Source organism: Pangasianodon hypophthalmus, chromosome 6 (genome assembly GCF_027358585.1).
Source record: "Pangasianodon hypophthalmus isolate fPanHyp1 chromosome 6, fPanHyp1.pri, whole genome shotgun sequence".
Taxonomy (NCBI): Eukaryota; Metazoa; Chordata; class Actinopteri; order Siluriformes; family Pangasiidae; genus Pangasianodon; species Pangasianodon hypophthalmus.
In genome coordinates, this window is record NC_069715.1 from 4,983,303 (window position 1) to 4,997,490 (window position 14,188).

The 14,188-nt window shown below is 41.1% G+C and overlaps 2 protein-coding genes across 3 annotated transcripts in view; one reads left to right on the plus strand and one right to left on the minus strand.

Annotated features, from left to right (window-relative positions):
- dhx36 (DEAH (Asp-Glu-Ala-His) box polypeptide 36) overlaps positions 1 to 4,094 on the plus strand; it is a 45,066-nt gene extending 40,972 nt beyond the window's left edge. Inside the window, exons 24-25 of the mRNA XM_034305131.2 lie at positions 91 to 243; positions 2,989 to 4,094. Of these exons, the coding sequence (XP_034161022.2) occupies positions 91 to 243; positions 2,989 to 3,174 (339 nt within the window). The 3' untranslated portion in view covers positions 3,175 to 4,094. The remainder of the gene's footprint in view (positions 1 to 90; positions 244 to 2,988) is intronic.
- Positions 4,095 to 4,146: 52 nt separating this feature from the next.
- LOC113534715 (rho guanine nucleotide exchange factor 26) overlaps positions 4,147 to 14,188 on the minus strand; it is a 57,610-nt gene continuing 47,568 nt past the window's right edge. For both annotated transcript variants that reach the window (XM_034305132.2, XM_053234772.1), the window contains exons 13-15: positions 8,123 to 8,193; positions 7,597 to 7,701; positions 4,147 to 5,934 (exon numbers count right to left, since the gene is read on the minus strand). In XM_034305132.2, the coding sequence (XP_034161023.2) occupies positions 5,792 to 5,934; positions 7,597 to 7,701; positions 8,123 to 8,193 (319 nt within the window). In that variant the 3' untranslated portion in view covers positions 4,147 to 5,791. The remainder of the gene's footprint in view (positions 5,935 to 7,596; positions 7,702 to 8,122; positions 8,194 to 14,188) is intronic.

Below are 14,188 nucleotides of genomic sequence, written 5' to 3' on the forward strand. Positions count from 1 at the left end.
CTTTCTCTCTCCCTCTCTCTCTCTCTCTCTCTCTCTCCTCTCTCTCTCTCTCTCTCTCTCTCTCTCTCTCTCTCTCTCTCTGTGTTGTAGATCTTTCTGTATGACTGCACAGAGGTGTCTCCGTTCTCTCTCCTCTTCTTCGGTGGTGATATCTCCATCCAGAAGGACCAGGAGCAGGAGACCATCGCAGTGGACGAATGGATCGTCTTCCAGTCTCCTGCTCGCATCGCTCACCTGGTGAAGGTCAGCACAGTCCACACGCACTGCAGGAAATCAGGAAATCACGGCTGCTCTGTTTAACAGCTCTCCTTTCTGCAGAATTTACTTCTAGACTAAAAAAAAAAAATCTGACCCATGAAATAGCTTACAAATCAAAACGACAAGACTCAGGTTTATACAGAAATCACTTATCCTGTTCTAATTAACCATTTCCTGCACACGTCCTCCAGCAACAGCACTTTATAACTAACAATTACACACGTTTTTACTCTGTTTAATGTGGAACATCCGCCACGTCCCTGTTAGTCGTTGCTGTAGAAACGAAAGATATTAGAACAAGTGCATGAATATAAACATGTGATTTATAGCTGCACTACTGTCAGAGCTGCTGTTACAGAAAATTAATCAACACCTTCTAACCAATCAGAATCGAGAATTCAACAGCACTGTTAGTATCAGAGCTGCTGTTATAGAAAATTAATCAACACCTTCTAACCAATCAGAATCGAGAATTCAATAGCACTGTTAGTATCAGAGCTGCTGTTATAGAAAATTAATCAAAACCTACTGACCAATCAGAATCGAGAATTCAACAGCACTGTTAGTATCAGAGCTGCTGTTATAGAAAATTAATCAACACCTTCTAACCAATCAGAATCGAGAATTCAACAGCACTGTTAGTATCAGAGCTGCTGTTATAGAAAATTAATCAACACCTTCTAACCAATCAGAATCGAGAATTCAACAGCTCTGTAACTCTCCGAGCTGTTGTTACAGAAGATTAATCAAAACCTTCTGACCAATCAGAATCGAGAATTCAACAGCACTGTGGTGTAGTAATATTTAGATTTACACAGTTTGGATGCAGCCTGTGCTGTCTGGGGATTGGTTATCATCGACCAATCACAGTGGGTTGTGAAAATGAATCTTTTGTGTCATACTGATTAAATCTCTGGATGAAATATGAGCGATTTTGTGACAGTTTACCTAAAGAAACCTCTCTTCCACACTATTTTCTCAGTGCTGCTGCAGCACTTTATAGTCTAAAATTACCAAAAAAAAGTTCCGAAAAACAAAGCACCATAGAGACGCATGTGTTATTCAGTATTTCTCTTTCAGATCACGAAATCAGCCATGACAGCGGCTGTAAATCTTCACACCGGTGAATACGCACCACTAAACCTGCAAACCGCACGTCACTAACACCTGGATTTCGCAGCGTGTGTGTGATCTGAAAGGCATTAGCACACTGTAAATCCTGCGGCGTAATGCTGCGTACATGCGAGCTTGGGTTCGTTTTAATTTATGCCTCCATTAGCTTCTTAGCCATGGGAGTTTGGCTGGAGTTTTAAAGTGCTGCATCTATTAGAGTCAGATGTGTACACGGGCCAAGTAAAATAAACTCCACCTTCGACAAGGCGGCCTTGCTTTCCCCATTTCATTTTACTTTCAGAACCAGAAAAACGCTAATGGAAGTTTTTACTGTTCTTTTCCTGCATTTTTCCTCTTGCTCGTAATGCTCTCGGTCACGTTTTATTCAGGGCTCCATCTCTACTTGAGCTGTGCTCGGCTCTTCTGACAGTTAGAGCTACTTAGGCTGTAACTTTCATGCTTTATTAATGAAATGCTCCCATTTAACTGATGCTGTAGTTAAAGTGATGTCTGGTCTAACCAAGAAAGTCTCCAGTGCAAAACATGGACCTGGTTTGACGGATTGTCTACATCTGGAGCACAAACTCTGTACATTTGAGTTTCGCTTTCCTTAAAGAAGAGTCCGAACTGATCCTAGCTGAACTCTGAGCTAATGTTTTATTGAATAAACGAGGCATTTTGCAATGTTGTCATGAGCTGCATCTCAACTCGAAAAATCTAACCTTACGCTTAAAAGTAAAAAATACAGAAGACTGGTACGCAAATCTTTGTCGGTTTGAAGGCTACATGTGGGGATTTTAAAAGTCAATCACTGACCCTAATAGGGAACCCAGTTAGTGTTTATACTCAGGAACTATAGAATAGAACATAAGTATGCGATTTGAGACACAACACTAGTTTCTTTACTCGGTTGTGGACACATGGTGCTGTACTGAACCCACGATTTAGGTCGGGATTGCACCATGTGGACACGTAGCTCCAAATGACCACAGGATACGAGCGGCAGCCATCTTGCGTATGTGTACGCGTAGTCAAAAGCAAGTATAACTCAGCCTTTAGTGGTTTTTTTCTTTTTCCTTTCCCTGAGACTTCAGCTCATATTTTATGTGTAATCCTGTAGCAAGCAGCTGCAAGGTGAGAGAACGTGGAGCGCTTCCAAAGTTGTGAAAAACACAGAGTGACATCGAGCGCTTTTTTTTTGCCTCTCAACCAATCAGATCGCAAGTTTGGGGCAAGCTAGAAGAAACAACACGGAGGACAAAGTGCTGGTCTTTTTGGTGAGAGAATATCAGGGGAAAATATTTCATTGCCAATATTTCAACGTTGCAGTATTAATAATAACGTTTAAAAATAATTTTTGGGACGTTCACCGGAATATGATGTGACGTCCCACTTTAACTGTGGCTGCGTACCAGAAAGTCACAAGCAGCTCAGATTCTCTTGATTTTCTCTCACCAAAGCTACAGCGAAGGCAAACTACTTCCTCATCACCAAAGTTACACCAGTCTTTAGTTCTGATCTGCATTCCTGATCATAATAAATCTAATCTAGAGAGCAAGCTAGGCTAGTTAGTTAGGGTTTAGCTTGTGGTTTGACGCTTCTTCTTGATCTTTTCAGAACTTGAAGAAGGAGCTGGATCTGCTGCTGGAGGAGAAAATCAAGCAGCCACGCCCGGTGGACTGGAGCGACCGCACCTCGAAAGACTGCGCTGTGATCTCGGCCATCATCGACCTCATCACCACGCAGGAGAGCACGACGTCTTCACAAGAGCCGTACAGGAAAAGCCACCAGCACTGGGACTAGCGCCTAACAGTCACAGCTAACACCGAGAGAGAGCGAGAGAGAGCGAGAGAGAGCGAGAGAGAGCGAGAGAGAGCGAGAGCTGCTTGAAAGTTTTCTCCTAAAATCAATTGTTAAAGGACATTTCACTATAAACACATTAAAAAGAACGAAAGCTGGTTCAAACTGTGATCACATGGCTTTTATGTGGTGTTAGCCATGTTAGCATGGTTTCAGTGAATGCTAGGATGTCGGGATTTTCAGACAGTCAGATCAAACTGATATCCACCACAGAAGAGTTCTCGTTTATACCACAGCGCTGTTGAGTTCTCCATGCTGATTGGTCAGAAGGTGGTGATTAATTTGCTGTAACAGCAGCTCTGACACTATAATCACAGGTTTATATTAATACACTCATTCTAATACATTATGGTTTCTATAGTAACAACTTGGACTTGTACGACGCACACTCCATATAAACATATTGTGTAATTGTTGAGAGGTGAGGCGTTTAACATTTATAGAAGGAGTCTCCAGTGTCAGAGCTTTGCAACTTTTCCTGCACAGGTAGGACATTTACGCTTTTTTTTTTTTTTTTTTTTTTTTTTTTTTTTTAAAACATTACACGTTCAATTCACTGTGATGTCATTCTCTCTACCACTGACTTACTCTGAAGTGGCTTCAGAGAAATACTGCTTATTGTACCTTTAACTTTAAAGACTGACTGATGAATGTGTAATCTGTACAATCCGTATTTATACCATGAGCTGAAACTCTGCAGGTAAATTTTCCCATCAGGACAGACTGAATCATGAGACTCACTGGAATTATTTGTTTTTTGGTCACCATTTGTATTTTTATGTTTGCCTTTGCACTGTTTTTTTTCCCCCCCTCCATCACCATGAATTATTAAAGGTGCAGTAAAGTCGCTGCATTACACAGCACACAGTGTGGTCGAATGCAAAGTCACGCAACTGAACACAACACAAAAACGGGTGAAACAAACCCAAACCTTTATGGAATATATACGTTTGTTGATTAGTTACAGGATCACACTGAGGTTATATCTGATACAGTATTTACATTAGATTTACAAACCATTCATAGCGTGTGTTTCTTCTCCCTGAGCCCCAGTTCTGCCCCAAATCTGATTGAAAAGCGTCTCGTTTCAGACCGAAACATTCCTTCATTTTAAAATCCTTTTTTTTTTTGTTTCTGAATTCTGTATCTTCAGTGACAAATCCATCTGAACCAGCGTCACTTTTTGAACCACATGAAAGTCTGCATATTTTCCAGTTCGATAAACAGAGAGCTGAAGTGCAGCGTTTGATCTTTAGGAAGATAAAAGCCGTTATGTAAGAGATTTATACACCATGCAGCTCATCGTCCTGCTCCGAGCTCCTGACAATTTATGCAAATTGCTGTTGGTTAAGTACGCCACTCGAGCCTTTCATAGGTTGAGTGTATATACATATATTTATACTTTTAAACTACAAACCTTCCCTGAGCCCTTAAATCTTCTCATGATTTATTTACAACTTGCTTATATACAGACTGACTGACACACATGCAGAGTTGTGAAGGTAAAACTGTCCTTTGTGCTGTTTCTGCTGTGTTATGGAAATGAAAAGCTTATTGACATGGCAAGTGCAATGAATGCTTACATAACCAACAGTGAATGAAAGCCAGCAGGAGCATTTAACAGGATCTTGAGCTGTGTGATGGTGATTAGCTTTTGCTGGCGGTGATTCAGCATTAGTCAGGTTAGCATTTTTGGGTGAGGAACATCAATCCGGAATCTTCTGGTTGCTGTACAGTCCTTGGACGTTAAGCTGGTCTGAGATCACGTGTGCTAGCTCAGGGGTGTCAAACTCATTTTAGGGAAGTGGGACAGATGGAAAAAGTGACCAATAACACATCGAGCAGTTCCTTCTGAACGTCTTCAGTGCCTTGCGTAAGTATTCACCCCCCCTGAATTTTTCCACAATTTGTATTGTTACAACCTGGAACTGATTTAGACTTCATTAGGATTGTATGTCCTGAATCTACATAAATTACCCCAGAATATTGAAATGGAGTGAAAATAAATATAGTTTGCAAAATTATATACAAATAAAAAAGTATTAGTGTGCAATAGTATTCACCCCCATTGCTGTGAAACCCCAAAATTAGTTCAAAATCTATTTTTTAGTTTGTGAATAAAGAATCATTGGCACTTTTTGTCAGTAGCTGAGTTTATTACTCTATTCTGCCCCCTAGTGGAATAACAGACTTTTTTTTCAATCTTTCAATTCATCTGCAGTCCAGAAAGTGATTTTCATTTAGACTAAATTCATTCAGTGTGCCAGATTAGAGCCAGGCCAGGTCTCGGGCTGTATGTTTGACACCCCTGTGCTAGAGTGAGTTTAAAGAATCTCTAACCGTTCCTCCTGGAACCGCATTGGTTTATCCACATGTTCTTCCAAGAACCGGTCTCCAGTCCTGTCGAGATTTTATTAGAAGTCTCTGCTCGCTCCTATGAGGAGCTCCACGATCAAGTCCCAGTAATCAATAACATCATCTCGCAGTGAGCCTCAGGCCAGCATTCTCTCTGTAAGTGTGTGTGTGTGTGTGTTTAGGGAGGAACTGTAGAGAATCCCGCTCAAACGTTGGTCTCCAGGCCCTGGAGGCGGTCCATCCTCTGCATGTTCTTCTCAATGGTGGCCTGGCAGGTGATTGGCTGAGCACACTCGGCGAGGAACCAGCCTCTCTCTCCGTCTCTTAATCGCTCGCCCTCGTACCAACCTGAAACAAAACACGGTCATCAGATCATCCACAAGGTGTCACATTCACACACGTGCTGCATGCTAAACATGACTCGCTTAGGGGATTATTAACCGATTCCTGATATTTTTTACAAATGCAAATATTTGCATAGATATTTATATAACAGATATGCAGTATATTAGAGCTTAAAGTCAGTCATTTCATGTTAGCTGTACTACACCGGTGGCTAAAGAGCAGTCAGAAACACAGATAAAATTCACCCAACAGAGAAGCTGGTTCACTTAAAGGGGAAAGCAGGTGGGATGTGAAAGATGTTTTAGTTTCTCTTAGTGGTTACTTTCACTTCATGCTGATTTTTATCAAGGTGAACTTTGACCTGTCAATTCACAAGCCTCCATCTTGTGAGCCAGTAGAAGCCAAGAAAAAAAAAAAAAAAAAAAAACACTAGTAAAACAGTAAATATATATAAAAAAATGGCAACAGTGATCCGAGGAATATGTGAATTTAAGGTGATCATTTTCTGTCAGACTGAAGTGGGACACAGACACTATGATGTGCTGAAAGTTTCTGCTCTTACAGGAAAACACTACAATAAACTCCTTTTTTAACTGCAGGACATTCTGGGGAAAAAAAAAAAAAAAAACAGATTCGGCTTTCAAGTGTGTGCTGTATATTTAATGAGTATTTAAAGATTCAGGGAGCTTTTGATGGCCTATTCTTAGCTCCATGGCCTTTCAACATGAAAGCTGGCCAACAAGTGTCATCACCGGGGACCGTCACCTGACCCTCAACCCCGCCACATCAAAAACAAAGAGCTCTGCGCTCTTCCTGCACATCACACGCCGGCTCTGAGGTTAAAGAACACGACACAGAGATGAACAGCAGAGCGATAAAGAGGTCAGGTGCTGACGTGCAGTACGACAGGTACACAGCATGCATTTCTATAATGCCAGTGATTTCCTCTGGAACTTCTATTCATTCTGATCAGATTCATTTTAGATTTATATTAAAAGGTGAATATATATATATTAAAAAAAGTTATTCCATTTATTATGTTCTGATAGTTTTTGTATTATAGTGTTTGTATTCGTGTGCTTCTTCAAAACAAGTCTATAAATAACTTCAACTTGAATGTAAGGATAATTTTAATATTAAAAAGTGTTCTTGGACTGGAAATTTCAGGAATTAATAACATTTATGGCTCCAATAAATAGGCAAACATTATTATACACATTTACATACTGAGCCAAATAGCTGAATAGTTGGATCATTTTCATAAAGGACACTGCACTGAGGGGATTTTTTATTTTATTTTATTTATTTATTTATTTATTTTTTGCAAAATATTTGGGTCTCCTGCTCTCAATGATGTGATTTATTAAAAATGATTATTTTTATGCATCAGTAACAGGGTAAAATAAAAGCGTTTGAGAAACGACACAAAAATGTCATTTTAGTCAGATCCCCATTCCCTCCACACACACACACACACACACACACACCATCAGGGGGTTAATAATTGAGATAAAGGTTTCATAAAACTGCAAGAAATGTCCCAGGTCATGCATCAAGTTGATGATAATAATAGTAAAAATAATAATAATGAGAAGAAGAAGAAGAAGAAGAAGAAAGTTAGGGTTTTTTTGAAGAGAGAAAGAAGGATGCAGTAAAAATGCTAACCATCATCCACTGTCTGTGAGACGATTACAACGTCTGCCACCTGCAGCGAGAGTTCATCAGGCTGCCGAGCCGTGTACGTACGAATCACCTCCACCTGCATGGAATCTGACACACACACACACACACACAGAGCACAGCATGAGAACAGTGAACACCAGAGGTCTTGGTATTTCTGAAACCCTGTCATACAAGTGAAATAATCTGTTCTTGTGATGAGCGAGTGCTCTGCAGCACATGACCAGCAGGAGGCGCTCGATCTCTAAGTGTGATTAAAAATTTTCCCAAATCATTCTCTTCACCTGACTGATTTAACTTCCCCCATTTCACTGTGTGGTGCACTGAAATATAGAAATAAAGGTGCCTGTATTGAATCTGGGTCTTATCCAGGTATGAAAGTAGGTATTAAAATGAAAGCGTTTGGTTTTGATGTAATATCAAATGTACCACCAAAAAAAAAAAAAAGTAGTTCACGTTAACTGCTTCAGTGTGACGAAATCTGATCCTGAAACGTTTAACAAAAACTCACTTGTTCTGTCTGCGTTCCTCTTCTCATTGTTAGTGTGTCCCAGTGCACTGATCCAGCGAGCACGCTCATTACTGCGGAGAGAGGGAGAGAGAGAGGGAGAGAGAGAGGGAGAGAGAGAGAGGTAGAGTCAGAGGAATTAAAAATAAGCATTTTCTCTAATCTTTTGGTTATTGCTGCTCTAAATTAGTCATAAACAAATGTTTTGTCAAAACAATCCTACAGGAAAATCAATTCATGTTCACGTTTGGCAAACGGTTTTATCCAGTGTTCACATTGTACAAGTGAAACAGAGTCCAATCCAATCAAACAGTTAAGAAGATTAGACAGATTAGATTGAAGATTAGGGGCCTTACTTAAACACTAACTCTAGCACTAGCACAATACATCAACCTGTTAACCTCTCGCCACGCAGTGTGTATATTTACACAGGAATTCCACAGGTGAGAGCAAAGAAACCATTAAATCCGACAGCAGCATGTCCAGCAGTGTTTTGTGCAGTGTGTGTGAGTTAACGTCATGGCAGCAGCACACTCTATAAACGCATCTCGAGTGGCAGGTAGGGTTACGAGGTGAAATCTGAACTTCACGAACGGCCCTGAACGAAACCCTGCTCTGAATTCGCCTTTGTCTCCAATCCTGCCTCACTGAGAATGTGCTGTTCTTTTCTCACACACGCACAGAACAAGCAAAATAATAACGCCATTCGGCATTTTTCCAGTGCAGAAACGCAGAATTATCCACCTCTGAAGGTAGGAGGAGTTTTCAGGAACTCGTCATGAGGTCAAGCACTAATATCCTACTATAATTTCTCAAAGTGAAAAAAATATGAAAGGAGTTGTTCCTTTTCCGTGGCTAACTGTCAAAAAGCGTTTTATTGCGCATCTGATGCACTGCATATGTTGTGAAATGCCATTATGTTACACCGCATGTAGTGAGCATCTCTAGTGAATAGGAAAAAATTTGAGATTCGGACCAATTTGGAACTAGTGGATTTTATGTAGGGTATGTAGTGTAACACTGAGCTAAATTAGTGACAGGAAAACACTGATGGGGTAATAAATAAAAATGAACCAGAAACCAGTTGTTTGGTAAAAAATGAAATTTTTTCTTCTAAATCCAGCAGAAAAGGAAATTGCACTTCAGCAGAAAATTGATTCTGGCTAGCTAGCATTTTTCCAAAATAACTATTGACCTACTTCCAGCTCCATCCGTATGTCCGTGTTTGGTACAGCTGGTATCCGGGTATGAAGGGTAACCAGATTCAGCTCGGTTGCAGTATGGGTCAATTCACAACGTAAATAACAACTGATATGTTTTTCCAGAGGATGGCCAAGCTCAGGGAATTACTCACGACCCCGGCTTTTGTCGCTCTGTCCACTGGCTTCCCAGACATATGTACCTGAGTACCTGTGCTGAATTTCTCACCCTTCTGGCCCAGGTACAATGCAAGCTGAGGCAGGAAATGTGAGTGGAGCTAGAAATAGTGCAGACCACTGATTGGTCAGACACAACTGCACAGACATCCTCTTTAACGTTTCTCGCACAAAATCTTCAGAAGTGATAGAGACTACCAAATTTTGTCACGACTTCATTTTCTTTTGGATCTAAGAGGTTTTAAAAGCAATTTTATATTTCAGATTCTTTTATCTATTTACCCACAGTAACTTTTTGTTAAACCTTTAGGTGGCTTGATTTTACACTTCTTACCCATGATCCATATAAATTCGGCCATCTTGTATCCCAAATAGCTTTTTATTCAATTTAACAATTTATATCACACATACAGTATTTTAACCTAAATTCCTGGATTGATTGAAATTTTATGAGTATTGAGTATACAACTAGTCACCACTCGATAAAGTCCAGAGAAACTCCTACTTTCAGGGGTAGAGTAATGTTTGGAAACAAACACTCGGTCATGACAAGGCTAGTCCTCGATTAGGATTTGTTGGCAAGCCATGTCACAAATGTGAGATCATGGACGTTATTGTACTTTGCCATACCGCACTGCCTGGAGGAAATGCACTAATAGATCTAAATAGCCTTCTCTTAGCCCTCTGTGGTTTACTGTGAGCTGTACTCAAGCACTTGTGTGTGTTTTGTTGGTTCTTCCATGAAATTTATCTGATATATTGCAGTGTCATCTGTAGCGCCAGCCTAATGTCGTTTCTCCTCAACAGCCTTTTAATGGTGCGTGTATCTATAAGGAGTCGTTTTCAAATAGCTACAGGAATAAATAAACAGCACACTGTTCTGTAAAATCTGTGCAAAACAAAGCAACCAAAACCAGACGCAGAACCGTCTGTCCTGTCTCCACACACGGGGACACGCAGGATATGAGTCAATCACTACATAATACTGCTGCCAGCGTTAACTTTTGATTGCTTTCATCTGGTTGTGCTCACAGTCCTGCACTTCCACAGAAGAGTTGTTTTTGTCATTCCACCATGCAGGCTGAACCAAATTAATGTAGTGCTGAACTCCGAGACAACCTCCAATGAGTCATCCGCCGGCGGTACACACATACACAGAGCCTGGTCACGACACACAGCTAGACGCCAGCCCAATCAGAGATGGATGCTCGGACGCTGTGTGGCTCCAGCCCAATCAGAGAAACACACTGGGAGTAAAATCCCCACTCAGTCATCATTTTCTGATTCTTATTCTGGTCCACTTTAGCACCACATCAAAGCCAGGAATGACCACATAAGCAATTAGCAACCGTGAGTGGACTCTGACTCATCCATTCACCAATTACTGCTTAATGACTTACTGAATTGTCCATTTCTTATTTGCGGAACATGGGGTTCTACTCCTGCTTCTGGGGGGACAGGGGCTGTGTGTGTAGTGTGGAAGTCCCCTGATGAGCACGAGTACTAGAGCCATTCACTGCCACATTTGCCCATGTGCACAAACAGGAAAAAAAAATAAATCAAGGGTGTTGCAGTTGCAGCTACAGAGCGATAAACAGCTGGATGACATCTGTGGTCACACACATGCTCACTCAGGATAGCCAGTACACGAATAATGCTTGTAGCGAGATTCCATATGAAAGATATGGACATGAGAAAGAAAGATAAAAGAAGAGAAGAAACATGTATAGATGGGGGGGTGGATAGATATATGGTCAGTGGACTGGTAAGTGGATAGATGGCTGGGAGAACGGGTGAGTGAGTGGATCAGTGAATGGATGGGTGGAAGATGGGATGGATGGGTGGGGGAAATTAATGGGTGCAGAGTTGATGAGATGGATTAGTGGATGGATGGATTAATGGAAGATCTGAAGATGGTTGGTTGGATGGATGCATGGATGGATGGATGGATGGAAGGATGGATAGATGGAAGGATGCATGGCGGGATCAATGGTGGATGGATGGATAGATGGATGGATGAATAATGTGTGAACAGATGGCATAGGTGAAGAGTTTGTGGGTGGATGAGAAGATGGATGGATACAAGGATGATCAATGGGTGGAAAGCTGGTGAGTGAATAGATGGATGGATGGATGGATGGACGGAAGGTTGAACAGATGGATGGATGGACAGATTGATGGATGGACAGATGGATGGATTGAGTGATTATGTAGGGTTAGACTAGAGATTACATGCTTTGCATCTTCTAAAGACTACGGATCGCTTACTTGTCGCTGCCTCATCAACTTTACTTCAGCTCAGGGTCAAAATTTCATGAGGAACATCAGAATGTCACTGCCTGAAGTGAAGACTAAGCCAATGCCAGGGAAATGTGTAAAGGTGTGTGTTTGTGTGTGTGTGTGTGTGGAGATGAATATGTACTGTGACCCAAAGCATGGACTACAGAAAAGCCTATACAGTTATTCAGGACCACATATCTCAGAGTAATGTGATATTAGGTAGTTAGTCACAGAGCCTGGACTTTCACCTTGCAGAACGTTCAATTGTTGACCCATCTCTACGTTGAAGCATGGTGGCGATAGCATCATGAAACTAATTTAAGTTTTTTTTTCAGCAAAAAAGGTGAATTCTTATGCAATTGAAATTTTACATTTTTTTATTCGCAATTAATTTTTCAAACTATATTTATCCCTTCTGCTTCAGTATTATGTGATACTCTGTGTAGATTCATGACATAACGGGAACAGCCGAAAGAACAAGAAGAAAAACAACACCACTATTTAGTACAATCTTATGTGATTTGGGATGTAGCCTAACAAATGCGTCTAGCCTGGGGGGATGGGAGGGGGGTATTTGGGAACAAATCGAGCTGTTCCCTGGAAACACCGCAACAATAAGCTCTTTATGTAAGTCAGATGTCTAGCATGTGTCATCTCTACTTCAAAAAAACAGACAAGGTGACATCACAACATCAACATCACAAGAGGGGGCTAACATGGAGCCCCGAGCTCTGAAATCCAGGGGCTTTCCATCTCCCACACACATACTGTGCAGAACAGTTGGGCCCTGCTACATTTGTAGGAAAGGGAGGCGTTAGACTGAGGAGGAAATGAGCGGCTATTACAAAGGCTTCCTCCATTAACACCCTGCTATGAAGGGCATCACAGCAGAGACCGTTTAACACTTACCTCACTACAAAACCATAAACCCCAAAAACAATGAGACTGATGATGAAACCAGTGAGGGTGTTCTGATCCTGGGAGACAGTGGGTGACAACCCCACCTCTACACACTCCAGTCCCACTGTTAACAATGGTCATACTTCATCATAAGTGCATGTGAGGACCGCCCAAAACCAATCTGAAAACCTTGAACACGTGAGGAAAAAGTCTGATGTGAGACTACTCAACAAGCAGCTCCACTATTTTTTTTTTAACCAAACACATAGACATCAGTCCCGCTTTGTTTCCTGTTGGCTCTAGTGTAGTCCCTAGACACTGACTCCTAATGTGCATGTCCAATGGGAGCAATTTCACATGCAATTATTTATTGGCCATGTTGCAGGTGATTTAGAAAGACTATCTGTCCATTTTTTCAGTAGACTTGGTTTCTGGAAGAATTTCGCTATTTATTTTTTCCATAGACTTAACAGAGAATTCCTCAAAAAAAGAGTTTAAAGCATCGAACCAAACCAAACAGCTGCAAGTCGAATCATGACCTCGTGAAAATGATTTGAAATTCTGAGTCCATCAGAGGGATCTTCTTCACCTTGTGGGAACTGAAGACAATTTGTTAAAAGGAATGGGCCAAAATTGAGCCACAGTGCAGCAAGAAGCTAATTAGTCTTACCATAGACATCTCTACGCTGTAACTGGCAACAATGGCTTTGCAACAAGGTACTCATGTTAACCATCTGTGGTGTCTGAATACTTTTTTCCCTATCAAGTTCATTTTTAACATTTTTGTTTAGGTTTATGAACACATACTTGATAAGTCAAAAGACATTGTGTGTACATTTGAAGCGGATCTATGCACCGGAAGTACAATAAATAACAAAAACAAAAGTATCTGAGTACTCATTTCTCCTTACTGTACAGGCGTCATAGCATGCAGCTGAAGTCTACTGGAAAGATGTGAAATGAAGTGAATTGAATTGGAACGGGGGAAATAAAACCAGCTCCAGTGGATGATTGGCTATGATGGTATCATGGTGAAGGAATTTCACAGCCGTTATTGTACAGCCATGACAAATCAGGCACCGCAGAAAACTGTCAAGAAATCTCTCCAGTCTCCACACACTCAGGTCTCAGCCTGTCTCTGACCCTAACACACACACACACAGTTCCTGCTGCACTATAGATGCTGTTGTTTATATACTATTAATAAACTGATGTTCAGTAGGTGTGTGTGAATGCAGGCCAAATCCACTGGCACCTATCAGAGGGAACAAATCTCAACTAACCAGCTCAGCCACAACAAAACACACAGCTCTACTGTGCACTAGTGTTTGTGTGTGTGTGTATTTTATATAACCACAGCGTGATGCGGGAAACAGTAACGGAGTGTCATTCCTGCAGAACCGAAGAGATCTACAAACCGCCCCATACACACAGTACAGAACCTCTGTATTACAGAGTGATCCACATCCAGTGGTGCAAAAAAGCGATAAACACCTCAAACATCTCAAACTAA